The sequence below is a fragment of the Ornithodoros turicata genome, unplaced genomic scaffold (genome assembly GCF_037126465.1).
Source record: "Ornithodoros turicata isolate Travis unplaced genomic scaffold, ASM3712646v1 ctg00000946.1, whole genome shotgun sequence".
In the NCBI taxonomy this organism is placed as follows: domain Eukaryota; kingdom Metazoa; phylum Arthropoda; class Arachnida; order Ixodida; family Argasidae; genus Ornithodoros; species Ornithodoros turicata.
The window spans coordinates 114,745-134,684 of record NW_026999422.1 but is presented as its reverse complement, the minus strand read 5'-3'; the positions used below and the strand labels follow the sequence as shown (position 1 = coordinate 134,684).

The 19,940-nt window shown below is 45.7% G+C and overlaps 1 protein-coding gene across 1 annotated transcript; it reads right to left on the bottom strand.

The window, feature by feature from the left end:
* Positions 1–6,595: 6,595 nt before the first annotated feature.
* LOC135375812 (uncharacterized) lies at positions 6,596–17,800 on the bottom strand. The gene is made up of 5 exons (XM_064608459.1): positions 17,719–17,800; positions 11,444–11,589; positions 11,207–11,289; positions 9,162–9,245; positions 6,596–6,726 (listed from the first exon to the last, which is right to left on the bottom strand). The coding sequence occupies exons 2-5, from the start codon at positions 11,545–11,547 to the stop codon at positions 6,596–6,598; spliced, it is 402 nt and encodes a 133-aa protein (XP_064464529.1). The 5' UTR covers positions 11,548–11,589; positions 17,719–17,800.
* Positions 17,801–19,940: the final 2,140 nt, after the last annotated feature.

Genomic DNA, 19,940 nt, shown 5'->3' with positions numbered 1-19,940 from the left:
GCCTACTGCTTTTGCATTTGTGCAATATGGGTGTGTACTATTTTCTGTATTTTGAGTCAATAGGGGGTATACACGAGCAATCAGGGGCCCTGGATGTTCCCAATATTGGCGAAACTGGCCAGCCAATATGGGCCGAATATTGTGTGCTGCTTGGGAATCGACGACCACCCGATTTAATCTCGAATTCTTTAGATAACGTAAACATATTGTTGTCTCCTTTCCTCTTCCTGAATGCCCATTACAATATGGCGCAAATCGAAACTTCAGCGTCCACCATCTTGAGTGCAGAATGACTCCGACCCTTGGAAAAAGACCTCACCCCGAGAAACGTCATCATGACATTGGTAGACCGGCTGAAAAGGAAGGGGGGGGGGGGGTTCACGAATGGGGTTCACTTGTTCGCTGCCTGCTATTGCAAGAAAACTGGGACCGAAAGTATAGCGTGCCTTTCAGGGACCATCGCTATCCCTTCAAGACCGTGCCTTTCGGGCGCGACCTTGTTCGCCCCCTAGCTTCTAGCGTAGTTCAACTTTACAAACTTGGTGGCGCTCTCGAACACTATGACATCATTTTTTTACAAACAGGGAGAGGTCTACTCCAGGGAAACGTAACGCTTCGTCATACCAACTCTTGTGTCACTCGGGTTGAGGAGGCACCGTGGTTTCGGTTTCGTGTCTTGCGTTCCAGCGTACTGCGTGTGTCCACTTTTTGAGTGTCCATCTTAGGTTTCGAGGCCTGTTTGCACTGCTTCTCTCTGTACGAAGTTTGAGTGTCCGTTTGATGCATGTAACATGACCCTGGAGCCCGCCGTGCCACTCCATGCCATGCCAGAGTTTGAAAGATGATGAGGGAGCAGGTTCTTACCTGGTTGTGTGTAGTGCAGCCATTCTGCATTAAAGCTTTTATTATCGTCCTTGGGTCAATTTCCTACATTTTGGTGTTGAAAGTCCAGGGAGCGTAGCCTTAATCATTGCCGGAAGGATTCCAGTAATGGGAAAATGGTATACCGTAGCTTTAGCGTAGTAATGGTTGCGGCTGTCTTGAGCTAGAACGAGAGCCGCGCATGCACAGTGCATTCTCATGAAAATGGTCCAGAAAATAAAATTTCGGTCCGGAAGTTCGAAGTTGCAGCATGGATAGCGCCACCTATCGACTTGAAAGCCATGCCGATGACGCTCGGTCAAACGAAAGCGTCAGAGCACAAAGTTTCAGTTTGCAGCCCAGACGAAAGCGCCGCAAACTCGCCGATTGCGATAGTCGCAGGAATTATTTGTGTGATATTTATAAAGGAAAATGAACCTTCGCTAGTGACTATACGACTATGACTATAAGCGATTATTATATAAATTACGACTGTGACTTTCAGGGTATTCAGTGGTTTATCCTGATCTGCAGGCACAGAGGATTGAGAAATTGGGGGCGGGGCCATTTTTACGGTTACATTGGTACTTGGGAAAATGACTTGTAACTTGACTGGTTTTGCCAAACATTTGGGGTTTGGCAATAGCGCTTTTCAGCATTCGTTGCACAGAAGTGGCTCACATATAGTCCTCCCGTGGTGCCCATGAGATACGAAGGTGAATAACATCGTGACTATTTGTTTTAACTGTGATCACACCAGAGCAAAGGATGTGCTCCATTTTCGGGTTTCAAAGGACCGGCTCCATATCTTGAGAGAGCACGGCACAGAGTTGACAGGTGAGGGAGATTTATCCCCCTGCAAAGTGATGTGCTTGTGGCGAGATGGAATACAAAATAGTTGCAAAAACAAAAGTTCTTCACTGTACCCACGATTTCTTGGCAGTACAAGCGGAACAAGGTTGCTGTGAATAAACAGTTTTATCAAGTCGTCTTCTTCACTTATTATCCGAGTGTGTTCGGTGGGGGGGGGATGTTTATTGTTTAATTGTTTATTTGCTTAGTGCTACACAAAATCAGGAACACACTTGAGATAAGGGACCGCGAGGGGAAACCCTGTTAAATGGTCCCGCAAGAGAACATATTATTAAAATACATGCTATGAGGGAGAGGCATTGCAAAGGTAGTAGCCCGCACATAATGAGACATGGAAATATACAAGATGACACACGTCAACACATACAATATGCACAAAGGGTGTAGGTTGCTACAATGAAGTAATGGGCATGAAGACATGAAGAAATGGACATGTCATTGAACTATATAAAGCTGTTAATGCCGCTGTTGAAAGTGTAACCTGGAAGAGCGCTTAAAAGCGAGAAAACTAGTTGTTGACCGTAGGTTATGTGAGACTTCATTTCACAACCTAGTTCCAAAAGAAGAAAGGGAGAAAAATGACCGAAATTAGAGGGAAAGGCCGGACATTGATGAGAATGCGAGACGTTCCGTAGGGAATATGGTGGAACGAAATTTTGCAAACTAAGTTGTTGTCTGTCAGAAGACCTGTAGAAAAAGTATTGCATCAGAAAGGCAACTTTGCAATCACGGAGATCGAAAATATTAAGTACAGGCAAAAAAGAAAAAGCGAACAACACCGACTCCAGACGACCGCGCACGCTTCTGGGCAAAAAGCAGTGGGCTCAGATTAGAGTTATACGTGAGGCCGTAAACTTCAAGGCCGTAGTTGATATGGGAATAAATCAGACCGTAGTATATGGTTAAAAGCATGTTAGTTGGAACTAGGTTCCTGAGTTTGCTTAGAGCATAAAATGCACTAGAGATTTTACTCCGCACATGGTTAATATGATGGTGCCAGGATAAGTTTGCCTGCAAAAAGACGCCCAGAAACGGGATTAGAGAAACACGAGAAAGGATGTATTCCCTTCGAAGAAAAGCTGCAAATGAGTGAAACCCAGGCTCTTCTGAGACGGTCGGAAAAATATACGACTTTTTTTTTCTTAAAGTTAGCAACAAGTTTGTTATGTGATAACCACAAGTTAAACTTATCGATAACAGAGCTGGCTTTACAAAATAGTGTTGTGAGTCTTTTAATACGACATAAACAGTCGTGTCGTCTGCGTAAAGGAAACAAGTAGTTGAAAGAAAGTCAGGCAGGTCATTTATGTAGACGAGGAATAAGAAGGGACCTAATATTGTACCCTGGGGGAAACCCATAGAGAGCGTTCCGAGTTAGAAACTGCAGCCACTCTGAATGAAATACTGTTTCCGATGGCTCAAAAAGCTTTCTGTTAATATTAAAGGGGTGCCTCTAATGTCGTATCTATCTAGCTTCTGAAGTAAAATTTTATGGTTAATTAAATCGAAAGCCTTGATTAGATTACGAAAAGCCCAGAGACAATATTTTTTCTTCGATATTCATTCAAATTTTTTCCCTCGCATGAATTTTACGCAAACATGGTTGATTTGTTTTTCCGGAATCCATACTGGGATGAACTTAGCAACTGATTTGAATAAAAAAAGACTTTCCAAGCGTTGCAGAATTATCTTCTCCGGCACCTTACTAACTGTCGGAAGCAAGGAAATAGGACGATAATTGGAAGTGTCACATCGATTCCCTTTTTTATACACACTTTAGTGACACTTTAGTTATCTTCAGTTCTTCGGGAAAAACACCGTGCAGAAAAAAATCGTTAAACAACTCCGCTAGCGGTTGAGAAAGGAAGTTACGAAACCTTTTAAGAAAATGTGGAAGATATGCCATCGTGTCCAGACGATGTTAGTGGCTTTTTAGGTCGTCAATAATAGGCATCACTTCATAATAACTTGAAGGTGCCAAAAAGAAGGATGTGGGGTTACTGATAGGAGGAAGGACGTCTGCAAGTGGATCAGTCTGTGGACTAAGACGACTAGCGACCTTGCAAAAGTAATGATTAAATATGTTTGCAATATCTTTCGGACTGCTAATTTTAACTCCATCCTACGCGAGCATACACTCTAAAAACAGAACTTCACCGCATAGCTGTGCGCCAACCATTCCCGCGAATGATATGGTTATTGCTTCTGATTCGAACGGAGGGGTGGGTGTACGCCTTTTTGTGGCAATTTGGATATATGAAAATTGCCACAAACAGGCGTACGCCCCCTCTCTCGTCGAATCAGAAGTGATAACCATATCATGAAAACAGTGATGAACATGAACACACTGTGTTATTGAACAGGGACCAGTTCGATCAGCTGGTACCAGTTGGCCCAACTGGTTTCTGGCCGGTCCCAGTCTCAACTGGTACCAGTTGGCCCAACTGGTTTCTAACCCAGTTGCAACTGGGGCTGGGTGAACTGTGTTATCAAACAGGGACAAGTTGTCGCAACTGGTACCAGTTGATCTGGGACCGGTTTAACTGGTCCCCATTCGATAACACAGTTCAACTGGTACCAGTTCAAGAAATTTTCACCTGGGTTACTTCTCACTTGTAATGATAAAACAGAGGATGGTACATTATCGTTTGTTGAATCTATATTGCAAGTGAGGTATGCGGGTGAGCAAAATTCATGAGTATTGAAATTTCGTCAGGGTACGGTCTTTGAAATGAACATGAAGCGACGCATTGCAGCGCAAACGGACTTTGAAGAGCAGATATTGAAGTTAAGCTGTGATGCCCTTTACGGTAGGACACTCCTTTCCCCCCAGGCGATTTAGATCAATTAAGATAGCATTCACCAAAGAAGAGGCCAAAAGATATAGCTCCTCAAACGACTGCATTCGATTTGAAATTTTGTCACAGAATTGTGTTGTATGAGATGAAGAAAAGGAAGGTAAAGTGTAGCTTTCCATTACAGATTGGTTTTTGTATCTTAGATTATAGAAGGTTGGTAATGTATGAATTTGTCTATTGCACTCCATTAGAAAAATTGAATTGTCCCATCACCATCATGTATTCGGATACCGATTCTATAATTGGTGTGTTTCATACGTCAGAGTATGAAGAGGAAATCAAAAAGATTGCAGATGATCACCTTGATCTTTCATCCTATCCCACTGATCATCCACTCTATAGCAATAAAAATAAAGGGGCATTGTTCCGCTTCGAGGATGAGACTGGAGGATTGGATAATTGAGGAGGTGGTTGCTCTGAAAGCAAAAATGTATTCCATCAGATTGAGTGATGATAGTCAAATTGCTAGAGCAAAAGGTGTTAAGAAAAGTATTGCTCATAGGGAATTGCATCACGATGTATATAAAGATGCTTTGTTTAATAGTGTGAAGGTAAGTCATCCACGGAGGACCATATGTAGTAAGCGCCAATGCATGTATACAGTGGAAGCAACTAAGCTTGCACTTATGTCATATGATGATAAGAGATACCTCTTTAATGCAGTTGAGTCATACCCATATGGAAGCTGTGAAATTGGTTATGAGTAAGTATATTCTTTATTATGTGTATTGTGTTTCTTCCGTTACAGGTCGTGAAGGTTTTTCGGCTGTTTTTTTTCCCTTCACCTGATTGGCATCACAATTGGCAGAACTCCCAGCACAATTGGCTTTAATTAATATATCTCAACTTGATTGGCATTGCAATTGGCATTAATAAATATATTTTCACTTGTACTTTTTGTGTATGACCCTTCTTTGCATGTCTCTGCATGTTATAAGCGCGCGGGGAAAAATACGCCAGTGAAGTCGGCCCAGACGTGCCCGGCCGTTGATAGGGGCCTAGGGGCCGTTGCTAGGAACTAACTCTACACCTATATATACCACTAAGGAGTTACTTAATTAGTTTTGGGTATAATTAGTCATCCTGTAGTTACACAGCCTCTTCCAGGGGCTCCTGAATCGAATATTTATTTCACCCGTTTACGAAATGTTCAAAATATCACAAAGCCTTACTGCCGAAAAATCGCAGAGCAGTGTGCCACACGGCCGCCGTCCCCCAGAAACAAAACGACGTCATTTACCTTCTCCAGTTCCAGTATACAAAAAATGCAAGGTACGTACTATAAATGCATTAACTTGTAGTTACCTAACTAATAGAAGTACACTATATATAGATGAGCCCCGTTTGTCGTACACGTCCGTTGTGAAGAGCAACGTGACGGCAGGACCACTGTCGCAAAAACTTCTGCTCACCCAACAAAAACAGTCTGTGTTCTAAGTAGTCTGTCACCAGTTGAGTCACCATGGAGAGTCTAGGGTGCATCAGGTGGTTTCTTCTATTCTGAGCTATGGCTGTGCAGTGAAATTTCCAAAGCATAAAAGCTGTCATTATCATGATTAGCTGTTCGAACCTTGTCCTCATCTGTTGCATAGGCCGATACCGAATGGAAAAGCGGCAAGAGGCTCCTTGTCCGTATGGCTCAACTGTAAAAACTACATCTATAATGCTCTCATACCTTCTTTTTAAGAAATCTGTAAAGAATCGAAGGACACCCTGTATATCTAAATGCTCTGAGAGAGTGCAGTGGAAATTGTTACGCTCTCCTGACCATGTTGGAAGATTGCCAGCAGCTGTCGTGAGGAGAAGAAAATAGACATTGGAGGTGCAATGTAGCCAGACAGGTGGCGTAACTCTCGCACACTGTGACATCGTACTTCTTAAAATTAAACATGCTTTAGGTAGCATTCTGAAGACACGATATTTATTTGTTAGTTTCAAGCTTTAAGCTTCACGCGAGCGAGACATACGTGAACAACTTGCAAGCATGTGTACACTGTGATGGTTTACACATTGGCGCATTTGTCCTTTTCGTAGCTTGGGATCTTGGTGCTTCCACACAAGAGAGCGTATGTAAAGAGACAGCAGCGACTCGGAGGGACGTCCGGGTTAGTCACGAACAGTGCACAGGCGTCCGCTATAATAAAAGAGTCAAAAAGGAATCATCTTAACGAAAAGGAGAAACCAACGAAGAAGCAATCGCGCGTCCAATTTCAATTTCGCGGGTCCAAACGGACAATGCACAAGTCTGGAAAAAACTTGTCTGCCGTCCGGTCTTTGGCTGCTTCACTGTGTGTCCCTAGCGGAGGGGTAAAGCGCTCTGTGGATGACCCGTTCACTTGATCAGAGGGTTGAGCGAATCGGACCTTGTCTGGCGTATCGGCTTTGTAATAAGAGCAGCACACGCTAATATGGTGCCACCTTGACTCATCCTCGTTATCGCAACGATAACTGGAGCTGTGGGTCATTCTTCCGAACAAGTGGTGTCATTGGGGAACAATCCAAACCTCTTCACGAGCTTATAGAAGTGATGCCGAAACTACCGCGGTGTGTCGCAACCAGCGACACTCGTCCACCCCTCCGAACGAGAGCTCCAGTCAAGCGCTTCCGCCTGCCGCTATGGTGTCGCGCTGAAGAATACACACGCCACTCCCGTGTTCTTACGTCCAGGCTTATCAATGCAGAAACAGGCATGTCCTCGAGTTTGAGGAACACTTACCATTCACCATTCGTTGTACCCAGGGGTGGGCAGCAATACAATTTTTTCGCATTACAATAAAATACATAATATTCTACAGGAACGTGTATTACAATACTAATATAAATACTCTTTTAAAAATGTATACTATAATATGTAATATTAATACTGTATTATAATACATTACGGTAATAAAGGAATATATAGCTTTTTGAAAAGCTTTTCAAAACCCAGGGCATGCACAATTCTTTCAGAATTTGCAGTGTCTGTTGTATGAAACAATAGGTGCATTACCAATTATTTGGCTTTAATAACATTTTCTCAAAAACTGAATTTTGAAAGAAAGGTACATGAAGTCAGTTCATACATTAGATCTCCCTCTCCCCACTCCCCAACTACGCCCGCCAACAAAGAAACCGACCCTTCCCCCTCCTCACAGGCTTCGAGTGCTCTCCTGTATGGTGGAAGCTTAGAACGTCTTGTGGCATATATTGTGGCATATATTGCATATGCCACAAGATGTCTAAGACCGGTCCTTTCTGAGACTATCCAGGGTCGAAGGTAACTGTCCTTCATGAGTTGGCTGTCCCTCCCAAAGCCGGCCCTCGTGCGTCCACTAACCTTGGACGCAGAGCTAGAAAGAACGTCTGGTTGTTCCTTTCTTTCCCAGGAATTTCATGTCCAGAGAGTGTACGCGGACTAACCCCCAGAGACTCTTCAAAGATCGGATGACCTAAAACGATCGGGTGTGCTGTGCCGACCTACATGACCGGATTATCACCGTGCTGATAGCGCATAGGGACAGGGTGAACAAACACGTCAAAATCCGAGAGTACTAAATGAGAGTAATTCTCATTTGCTCATCTGTAAATGCATCTATAGGCAAACCTGTCATCAAAAAACGTGGGGTACACAAAAGTGAAGTGCCTAGCCGGCTAAAGACAGCAGACTTCAGTGTTTGAAGATGAAGGCTCAGTTGCTGTTATCGTGTATCATGGGCCAAAATGACCGTGGCGTGACTTGGTTTCCGAACCAGAATGTAGGCCTTTACTTTTATAGCAGATTACCCCGTTCGCTCGTCTTTTAGGTATATGTCTATGCATGCAGCGGCAACCATGGCGGCTTTCTGTTTATTTAGTGTTAGCGCCGCGAGGCAACTGTGGCAACGAGCATTGTACAGACGTGGACAGATGGAGTAGGGACAGCAGGAAGGAGTGGGGACACAGGGGTTAATATGCGTCCTGGGTCGACTTCGGAGGGAACTGTGCCGACGTTATTCTTGAAAGTCTTCGGGAAATCGAGGGATAGTAAAGGCGGTGGTAGGAGTAGAACCCACCCCCTCCCAGTCTGCAGGACGACCTTGTCTACCCCCAACAAATGAGACGCCCTAACACGCCCGGCCGTGTCACTTTATGCTGGCTATACGAAAAGGGGTTGCTTTATTAGCCCTTCGTGAGAAACTGTGAAGCCGTAATCATTTCTTTTGTCAGCCTATTGTGAAAGTAGTGCTTCGCACGCATTCCACGAGAGCGCTAGCAGCGTTCAGGGACAAAGTGTACTCCATGTGCGCGTTATATAGGGTATCCTGAATCGCATCAGAAAGGTACCGTGGAAAGGGAGTTGAAGTAGAAGCATCATGGTCGAGAGCTACGAATATTTCGAACCGAGACTGTTGTTCGTGTACTGGCCAAAGAAGAGTTTACCTCCGAAACGTTGATATCCCGCGACAGACTATACATCGCCCGGCAGACGAACAACCATATCTGTCCGACATATCTGCAGCTTCTGACCCGAGGCTTCCCCCTTCAATCGAGTGTCACCGGATTCTCCACTGGTTTTCCACTTTTCCATGTAGAGGGAAAATCATCACTTACGGCTAATTGTAGGTAACGTCGTGACGACGCACTGACCACATTCAGTATAGGAAATCACAAAGTCAAAGAAGTTTGGATTGTCACCTGTAGATATCAAAGACGAAAAAGCAAACAGAAATTGTAATTATTAACACTGAGAGAGTCATGCCCTGCTTTCGGGGTGTGCCGGCCACAGGGATGGGACGCATTTATGTAGATTTATATCGTCTACACACCACATACAGAGTGTAATAGCGCTATGCCCTTTCCTCGTAACACCAACTCACCTAACTCAAGCCAACCCAACACCCAAAATTTGGATGGTGCTCCAAGACGTGTAGCCCGGACCCCATGCATGCAGACCTGAATGTGCGATTTTGCTATGTTATCTATACTATTGTCTGTATTTTTCCGAGCAGCACGATACACTGAGCTTTCAAATATATAATGGTGGCTGTCACGTGTCTTGCAGTGCGGTGCTTCATTTAGCAGGTCGGTGTCCGTTAGAGTGAGGTTACCCCCGTGCCGCCCCGCGACCGACAACGCATCGGCTCTGTTGGTTACGTTTTTAGGCTTGCAGGTTCTTTTGCGGGCTCGTAACAGGACGAGATGTCCGAGGTTCCTTCCGGTCCTGGCAGCAGTCACCTCACTTCGGGATGAGGTGCGAAACTTCCTGACCCGCAAGTTGCGCCTCATGGGACAACACACGTCTCCTATCAATAGTCATGTCTTTCCCTTGGTGGCACATTTTGCTTGAGGCATGTGTTTCGCTGGAACAGCCGTGTCCTCAAAGGTCGCATCCCCAGTTCATGGGATCGAACGCGCCCTAGGACTCCAGCAGCTTGGTGGCTGAATTCAAGTTGCTTCGACAAGCCGTCTTTAGCGAGGGTCTTTAAGTACGGCGTGTCGTGTGCGAGAGTCCGGTGTACGCTAAACAACACTGGTGTGAGCAAAAAAATAACCCATACAGATTGACGGAAGTGTCGTCGTGATATAATCGTGTCGCGACGTCAAGCCACGAACAAAGTATCATCGAGATAGTCATCGTTTTAAAAAACTTAAAAATCATATGGCATGCAATAGAAATGAGCGTCGAAATGCGGGGCAGTTGGTAACAGTACATAATGATAAACGGAATGCAGCCAGGGACAAGGACACACAAGAATGCCTCGGTTGAATGCCGGCAGAATGTGATATATCACATTCCGTTACCATGCGGTAGACTTTCTATAGGCCAGACTGGTCGCTATATTAACACTAGACCGAGCGAACATAGGGCGTTGGTCAGGAGCACCACTTCAACAGGTCAACTGGCTCTTCACTGCAAGACCTGTGGGTGCTCCATGCTATTCAATGACGCCATAACAGAGGGTGGCTTCAAGGGGGCGTTGCTGGAGAAGTTCTGTGGACGTTCTTAATCACAACATTAGAGAAAGATCACTGTGTGAGCACACCTCCTTCTCTTTTATCAGCCGAAATGGAATATCTCTTGATGTCCCTGGATCACAACCATCGCTTCCCAGGCAGCACAATGTACCAAAAGTCAAGTGCAATAGGGGTGGACGGGTAGGTGGAAGGCCTTGAACAGACTTGTGGTACTAAAAAGCATTAATAAGACACATACATGTGGAAGGCCTTGAACAGACTTGTCGAACTAAACAGCATTAATAAGACACATACAGTCCACCCTATTGCCCTCGACTTTCAACACATTGTGCTGCTTGGGTTGTTGAGCATCTAGTTCTTTTCTTCTCTAGTTCTTTTTCCCTATTGTGATAAGGTTTTGCTGTCGCACTCCCGGTGCCTTGTTTTTTTTATCTAAATGTACGCAGCAAGTAAGTTTCTATTAGTTGAGAGTCAGCAGTTCGTTTGTGCGCTTACTCGTCCTCCTCCCTGGCTGCCTTCCGTGTATCATTATGGATATGAGCATTTTTGTCTTGATTCGCCCTTCGTTAAGCTTCGCGGCCCACTAACTTTTGATACACTCAGGTCGTACCATGGCAGTGGGAGTTCCCACGGAATCTGGGATATGGGCGGTGAACCACACGATGAGAAGCTGTACTTACTGTCATCCAGTGGGGCTCGCACAATGTTCGATACATTGTAGCCTGGTGACTTGTCCAGACGGAATATTGCTAGCCTCCGCACTCTGAAATGTCGGACAAATCAACAACGCTCCGTTACGCTTTTTGATTTACAACAATGCTTGACTGGTAACTGCCGGTAACTTCACTGCCGGATGCTTCAAAGTTACAAGTTGCGCACCGTATTGACAGAAAAAGTTCCTAGACGGGTGCACTTACGGTTCGCCATTCTGCAGGGAGCGCATTTCGAACGGTGCCTCGCCGTTTTTTCCGACGCAGAGTTGTCGGTTATGAGTGCATGGCGGGAGGAGCGGGTGTTCCATGTTGGCATATGACAAGTAATATGTTACCGGAGTCTTGAAGCACTGCAAAACATACCCAACATGAGTACGTCGAGTGCCGTTATCAATGTTAGTTAGCCTTTCTTTTCGCATTCATCCCCTATCTCGAAGGGACTACGAAAATTCATTTTTTCTACGTCAAACGGCGCAGCTGTTTCGGCCCTATTGGGCTATCGTCAGTAGTACGCAGGTAGGCAACGTTTGAGCGGATGGCATCAGAGGATCACGTGGCACGTGATTCATCTCGTCAGGGTGTGCAAAGACACCACTGAAAGCCCGGTGCAAAGCCAGATAAGAAAAAAAATAGCAGAAGCTCTTTGGCTGCACGTATAGCATACATTTGTAAGTTAAACGTCGCCACTCCAGTACTGGACAGCTTTTTCGGCCTTATTGGGCTATCATGAGTAGTACGCGGGCAGGCAACGTTTGAGCGGATGGCATCAGACGATCGCGTGGCACGCGATTCATCCCGTCAGGGTGTGCAAAGACACCACTGAAAGCCCAGTGCAAAGCCAATGAAGTGTATAAGGAAAAAAATAGCAGGAGCTCTTTGGCCGCACGTATAGCATATGTTTGTAAGTCAAACGTCGCCACGCCAGTACTGGAATGGCTTTACTTACATATATATATATATATGAAATTCAAAATTACAGATTATGATGGCTTATATGGCTGCATGCAGAGAAACTGATACTCATGGAGTGATGCGACAACACCGGAGGACACGTGTTTCGCCGTGTTTGCGGCTCATCAGCTCTTGGTAGCTGTGCATCGTTCGGGATTGGCAAGCGAGGGGTCCCTCAGCGAACGCTATACACCTAGGAGGGTAACTGAGCACTCCTCAATGCCACAGTGCAAGCCAGTAAATTATAATATATATATATATATAATTATTAATTATAATTCATTATAATATAACATTATACAGGGTGTCCCACCGAAAAAGGGCTAAAGAAAAAACAGAGTGCTGGACACAAATGGAACCAACTGTACGTGCTTGGCAGTTGTGTGATCTATCCAAAAATATTTTTTTCATCACCCCTTGTTAATTAATTTGCGGTAATTAATTTTCTAACTTTTTAGTTATAAAAGCTACGAAGTTGTTCCAATGAGAACATTTGATCTCTTCGGTCGCCTGATACCAAAGCCGTTTTCAGAACAAAAATGCGTTCGATAGATCGTCCGCAAAAAAATCGTGAAGGAACACCATTTTTTTCTTTATTTTGTCCATTGCGCATCTTCGAAGACACGTCTTTCCTTCACCCCCAATGTGAGATAGTGAAGGAGCACAGTGCCGCCGCATGCGTCGTAGATGAGTTCTAACTTGCGGAAACAAAACAAAAACAAATGTATCGGGTGGCTCTATCCCAACTAACCTTATCTTGGGTTGCATTTTCTGTTTTCTTTTAATCTTTTTCCAGGACGCAAGAGGCGATATTGTGATCTTTCGTCGTCTCGTTTTGGGGTGAAGGAAATATGCGTCTCTAGAGATGCGCAATGAACAAAATAAGTACACGCACATCATTGCTCTCTAATCTAGATATATTCTTTGCTATAGTTTATTTTTCATCTTGTTATAATCTTTTTCTGTCTGCTGTTTTTTTCTTGTTTTTTTTCAGTGTATATTTGTTGTTTGATGTACAGTGCCAGTGTGTTACATACGTGCTCACTCCCTCATGTAATGGCCTAAGGGCCCCTTGATGGGTCAATAATTAATAATAATAATAATAAAGAAAAAATGGTGCTCCTTCACGAATTTTTTGCGAACGATCTATCGAACAGATTTTTGTTCTGAAAATGGCTTTGATATCAGGCGACCGAAGAAATCTAATGTTCTCATTGGAACAACTTCGTAGCTTTTATAACTAAAAAGTTAGAAAATTAATTACCACTAATTAATTATCAAGGGGTGATAAAATTTTTTTTTGATAGATCACACAACTGCCAAACACGTACAGTTGGTTCCATTTGTGTCCAGCACTCCGTTTTTTCCTTAGCCCCTGGTCCTTTTTCGGTGGGACACCCTGTATATATACATACATACATATATATATATAAAGATGAGGAAACAGATTTTAAGGAAGTTACAAACACTTGTTTATTACATAAGGAGACGTTAAAAAGTAAAATGGGCGAGGGGCTGACATTTCGACAGTGGTACTGTCTTCGTCAGGGCAAAAGATTTGGTCATGGGCAAGAGGTTTGGTCATGTACGAAACCTATTTAAGTAGTCTGTAACCACCTACGCATGTTTTGCCCTGACGAAGAAAGTGCCTAGACAAAAATGTAGAGAACTCCAACTTCACATAACAAAATAACAAGGCTTACTAAGACGTTTCGTCCATCATGCGACGGGCGTCATCAGTGCCAAACTGAGTGAGAGATTACACAACCAGTAGCTATATAAGGAGGTGAGAGTATTGTTCAGGAATGGCGCCACGCTTTTTGTTACAGCCGAGGGGTCACCGCGTATGTGCCAAGATTCTAGAAGCTTTCTGGGTCCCCATCATTGTTCTCGAGCCACGGTCACTGCGTTGTCGAAGTCGAAACAATGTACCGTGTCCCAACAATGTTCTGTAATCTCCACCTTAAACTGTGTGCCGTGCGTCGCCGGCTCTTTATGTCCCGCTCATGTTCTTTGAAACGAGTGTTCCGTTTCCTGCCTGTCTCGCCAATGTAGCAGGTGTCACAGTCTTGGCATTGTAGTTTGTAGGCTACTCCAGACTGGTCTTCCGGGGCGTCGGGGTCCTTTGGTTTCGATATGAGACTTCGGAGTCTAACATGCGGTTTGAACGTAGTCCTGATATTTAACGGAGGCAAAGCTCGGCGGATACATTCAGAAACGCCTTTGACATAAGGGATGACAACGCGTGTCTGATGGGTGCGGTTCCTGTCCTGCGGTCCAGATACTTGAATGCATTTACGAGTGTCCTCAATAAACGTGCGTGGGTAGCCACGTTTGTCCAAGGAATCGGCGATCGTCGCGTCCTCAGATGCCCGTAGCTCAGTGCAAGATGATAACTGTTCAGATTGGTGAAATAATGTTCGTACCACACTCCGTTTGTGCTCCGTGGGGTGGTGTGAGTCAAAACTAAGGAAGCTGCTGGTATCACAAGGCTTGAGGTAGACACACATTTGAACGCCTCCCGAGCTACACCGGCGCGCACACACATCCAAGAACGGAAACTTGCCATTTTGTCTCCTTCTCGTAAGTGAAATTCATCGATAGCTCAATGCTGTTTAGAACCGAGTGGAACTCATTAACGTGGTCATTGTTGAGAATCATGAACGTGTCGTCGATGTAGCGGCGATAGAACTTGACTGTGTCGCAAAATTGTTCCATGGCAGTTTCTTCAATATACTGCATGACAAGATTGGCTAACGTGGCTGACACGGGGCTACCCACCGGGCAACCTTCGATCTGGTGGAAATCTTGTTGTTGAAGGTGAATTGCGTCTGATTGAGGCAAGACCTTAAAATAACCACCTCTTCAACTGTGAGCGACGTTCGAGCTGGCAGGCTGCTGTCCTGGCGTAGTCTTGTCTCCGCCACCTGTACCGCGAGATCTTTAGGAACTTTGGTGAACAGAGACGCCACATCAAATGATACCATAACCCCATTTTCATTGAGAACTTGCGTCCGGACCAACTCTACAAACTCCTTCGAATAGCGAACCGTCAGGCTGTTGTTACCGGTGACCGGAGCTGTGAGTTCCACCAAGTATTTGGATAGGTTGTATATCGGTGACCCAATGAACGAGAGAATAGGCCTCAATGGGCTTCCTGGCTTGTGTACCTTGGGGAGACCATAGAGCTTGGAGACCAATAGCCAGAGCTCTTTGGCTGCATGTATAGCATATGTTTGTAACACAAACGTCGCCATGCCAGTACTGGACAGCTGTTTCGGCCTTGTTGGGCCTCATCAACAGTACACAGGCAGGCAACGTTTGAGTGGATGGCGTCAGAAGGTCACGTAACACGTGATTCCTCCCGTCAGGGTGAGATAACTCACTCACTGAAAGCCCAGTGCAAAGCCAGTGAAGCATAAAAGGAAAAAAATAGCCAGAGCTCTTTGGCTGCACGTATAGCATATGTTTGTAACTCAAACGTCGCCATGCCAGTGCTGGACAGCTGTTTCGGCCTTGTTGGGCCTCATCAACAGTACACAGGCAGGCAACGTTTGAGTGGATGGCGTCAGAAGGTCACGTAACACGTGATTCCTCCCGTCAGGGTGAGATAACTCACTCACTGAAAGCCCAGTGCAAAGCCAGTGAAGCATAAAAGGAAAAAAATAGCCAGAGCTCTTTGGCTGCACGTATAGCATATGTTTGTAACTCAAACGTCGCCATGCCAGTACTGGACAGCTGTTTCGGCCTTGTTGGGCTTCATCAACAGTACGCAGGCAGGCAACGTTTGAGTGGAGGAATCACGTGTTACGTGACCTTCTGACGCCATCCACTCAAACGTTGCCTGCCTGCGTACTGTTGATGAGGCCCAACAAGGCCGAAACAGCTGTCCAGTACTGGCATGGCGACGTTTGAGTTACAAACACACACACACACACATACACATATATATATATATATATATATGCAAGTTATCTGTTATCTGATTATAAAGAGATAAAAAAGCTTATCAAACAGCCACGACGTGTTACAGAAGTTGCAGAGAAAGACGCGGAAATATATCTTGGGGAAATTACAAAAAGTTGTATTGCATGTGGAGGCGCAAAATGGGCAAGGGGTCAGCTGTCCTTGAAATTAGCCTGCCTTGTGCTGCGACAAACAAAATGAAGATTTTTTTTGCGGAAGAGTTTGAGGAACAGACGGAGTTGCACTTGTGTCGGCCATGTCCATTTTTCTTTTCTTCTTCTCTCTCTCTCTTTTGTTCTGCAGCCAGAAAATGAACGGTCGGAAGCGCACAGATTGTGTCCAGAACGTTCGGGAAGGTTACCGCGCCCAAAGGTTAATCAGTACTAGATTTTGTGCATGCGCGCAACGCCTGTCTTTTCCAACCAATTGTACCCACTCTTTCCTGAACCAGTTCCCGGATACTTCCACAGATTCCAGAAAGATCCACTCAACAACCAACGCCAAAACACAGTACAAAGAGAAACATGACAACACAACGCTGACACAACGAAACACAAAGATCAGCGTTGTGTTGTCGCGTTTCTCTTTGTACTGTGTTTTGGCGCTGGTTGTTGGTTAGCTGTATGTACATAATACATTATTTCGTGTATTGGGTCGGAAACCCAGGTTTCCGTTTTGCTCCACCAAGATTCCACATACGAACACGCCCGTCTTTCAACTCTTAACAACCTTCCACATAATGCTGCCCCTCTCTGTCCTATTTTTGACGAAGGATATGGCATCGAATGTGTCGTTGCAGTTTCTTTCTCCGGTTCCCGAACCCGCTTTCTGGCCTGGCTACGACCGACTCCTTCCCGCTCCACTATACAGAAAGCCTGCGCTCGTCGACGTGACGTAACAATGAAGAATCGGCCAATGAGGATCGTGTTTTCAACGGCCATAGCCAATCACGAACGTGCTTTCTGAGGGCGTGGCTATGGGGAAGATCCATCGTCGTCAGCAAGTTGTGATTGAACTTCCTCGCGTACTAAATGGGAAAACTTGGAAATAAAGCGGGAAACGGTCTGAATCTTTCTCCAAACTGATTTTCAGGAAAACGTATTGCGTATTTTGTCTACATATTTAGGCTTGCAGATTCCAGGCGAGCTACAATCATTTGCGGGTCCTTGAATTCGCCGAACGGTAAATCTCAGTAGCAGACGAATTCTGGCTATATACGTCCTCGTAGCAAAGGAGAGAAGCAGCGCCGGTTCCCGGAAGCTCCCAATTAACGTCACACAATTGCAGAACTTCTTTCGTGCTCAACTTCAGAACCATAGTGTCTTGCTGCACAATACGTCTTAAGTTTTCATGCCTGACTGCGAGTGCATATTTATAAAAGCGAGAGCGTCGTCGATCCAGCTGTCGTATAGGTCCGTCGTATAGCTTTAGAGCACCACGCGATGATCTCCCGATCAAAAATTTAACGATGTCCCCAACAGTTGTAGGTAACGTCGTCCCGTGTCTATAGTTGCGATTGGTGCAATGAACAAAGATAGAGCCATTTTCTTACGTCTACTTACTTCTTCAAAATCTTGATACTCCTGGAGGATTGGATTGACTGAAGCTAGCGATCCCGGTGCGCTCAGTAGCGTGCAGAGTAGCGCGAAAGGGTAAGCCACCGATTGCATGGTGCATAGGCTGCAGTTTTGTTTGGGGGCTGCTTTGCACAGATTTTATATTTGATTTCTAGGGGAGCAACACGTGACGCTCAGGTGTAGATAACGGAGCAAAAAACTTGCTTTACCGACCTGGCACGTGTTCATGATTTCAGGTCACCGCTTTCGCTTCCCAAGCACAGAAAGTTCGAGTACGTAGGGGTGGTTGGCAGGTGTCTTATCAGTGTGGTGCTTGATTTCGCAGAGCTGCGCATGAAAACGAACGATCTTGATCTACCCGGCCACCCCTATGCACCCGCGCTTTCAGAGCACTGTGCTACATGTTTTCTCGTTCCAGCTGCGCTCTATTTCGAGGACTACGTGCCAGGGAAGCATGAAATATCGAGCTTTCGTGCATGTGCTATCGTGGTTTCGCTTCTGCCCTACTTTGTGTTGCCCAGCTACATACGCCACTGGACTCCGAACTCTGGAACAGATATCACTGATGATGCCCGTTGACTCTCGATGCCAGTCGTCTTCCAGCATCGAGAGTAAAGTGATGACGATTGGGATTTTCATGCCGCACAGACGACAACCGTAGTAGCACATATTATCGTCGCGAAGTTGAAGAAACATTGCGAGTGTGGTCCAATGCGGAGCAATGTTTAGCAGCATTCGTTAGCATTAATATTAATATTGTCTGAACGTTCTTGAGTCACGTTCGAGCAACACTCAACTATGCATCTGACCGTGCCCTATAGTCCCACAATATTTTGGAAGACCATTGTGGAAATTATTACCTCAAACATTGCGCAAACGTGGGTAATGCCAGCCTGAATTTTTTTTTCAATCAGCGGTGCTGGAGAACATTTCCACAACATTGAGACAGCTTCGCACCCATTTCCTGCTTGCATCGCTTCAAGAAGATGGTGTGGGCGGCTATACCCTTGCCTGGTTGCAAGACTTCCTCTCTGACAGGTCTCTGTTCGTGCGCACAGCAGATGGTGATAGTGTCAACTAATCTCTACATCGTGGAGTACCACAGGGGAACGTCCTTAGCCCGCTTCTGTTTAATGTCATCCTGGCGCACCTTCCTTCTCTTCTGCCCAAGAGTACCCATAGCACGATCTACGCTGATGACATTTGCATATGGACCTTGTGGTGATAACAAGGATGCCTTATCTTGTGACACCCCGCGCTGATAACCTGTCACGTGAAGCGAAGGGGGCGTTCCTGTCAGCGTTAAAAGACGTGTTAGCGACGGCATCAGGGCTCTTTCCTGGCTATCGGCCAGGCCGAGCGGAGCTGGGGCTCCCTCTCTTGTAACTGGTACGTAATAAATGGCTTTTTGTTGAATACTTCTCGCCTTTAGATGAGCGAACGCGGATGGCTCCGGGAGTGGGATTGCCTGCGATGCGGCAGTAAGGAAGATGTTCCCACCACCTCTGCAACGCGCCGTGATGCCACCCAACATCGTCTGCGACATGCCTTGAATCTTATTGTGGCGTATCTTACTGACCGTGGGTTGTCAGTGTCACGGCTAAGACAGTAGCTATGGCATTCACGCGCCGCTCCTTCACCAAGTACCCCCTCCTGCTAGCTGGCTCGAGACTGAACTAGGTTTCGCATCATAATCATCGGTACCTAGACATAATCATTGATAGGGGACTGACATGGTTGCGGCAGATCAACTCCCTCTGTGCTAGCGCCCGCATCTACTGTAATGTGCTCCGGCACCTCTGTGAATCCGAGGCCCGTCTTGTGCAGACCTCATTCCTGTCCACTGCTCCCTGTTGCTTGGCGTTATGCACTATTGCCTGCGTGTCCTTTATGGCATCTCCAACACTCGCGAGCGGAAGTTCCTCAATATCCAAGCCAGAAGCCTCCGTCTCTGTTTGGGAGTGCCGAAGCAACGGAAACCTTCTCTGTCTTGGCGGAGGCACGCGAACCATCAGTGCTTATTCTTCGCGATAGTGTCTCCTTACACGCGTACACACGCTATCTTGCCCGCCATCCAGCCCATTACCTCTGTGACATTGCGCAACGTTATCCCGCACCTACCTTCGGTCAGGCTATTTGCCGTTTACGAAGCAATATCGCCTCAACATCATCCTCGGCCCGATCCTCCTGTGCGCCGCCCACGTGGA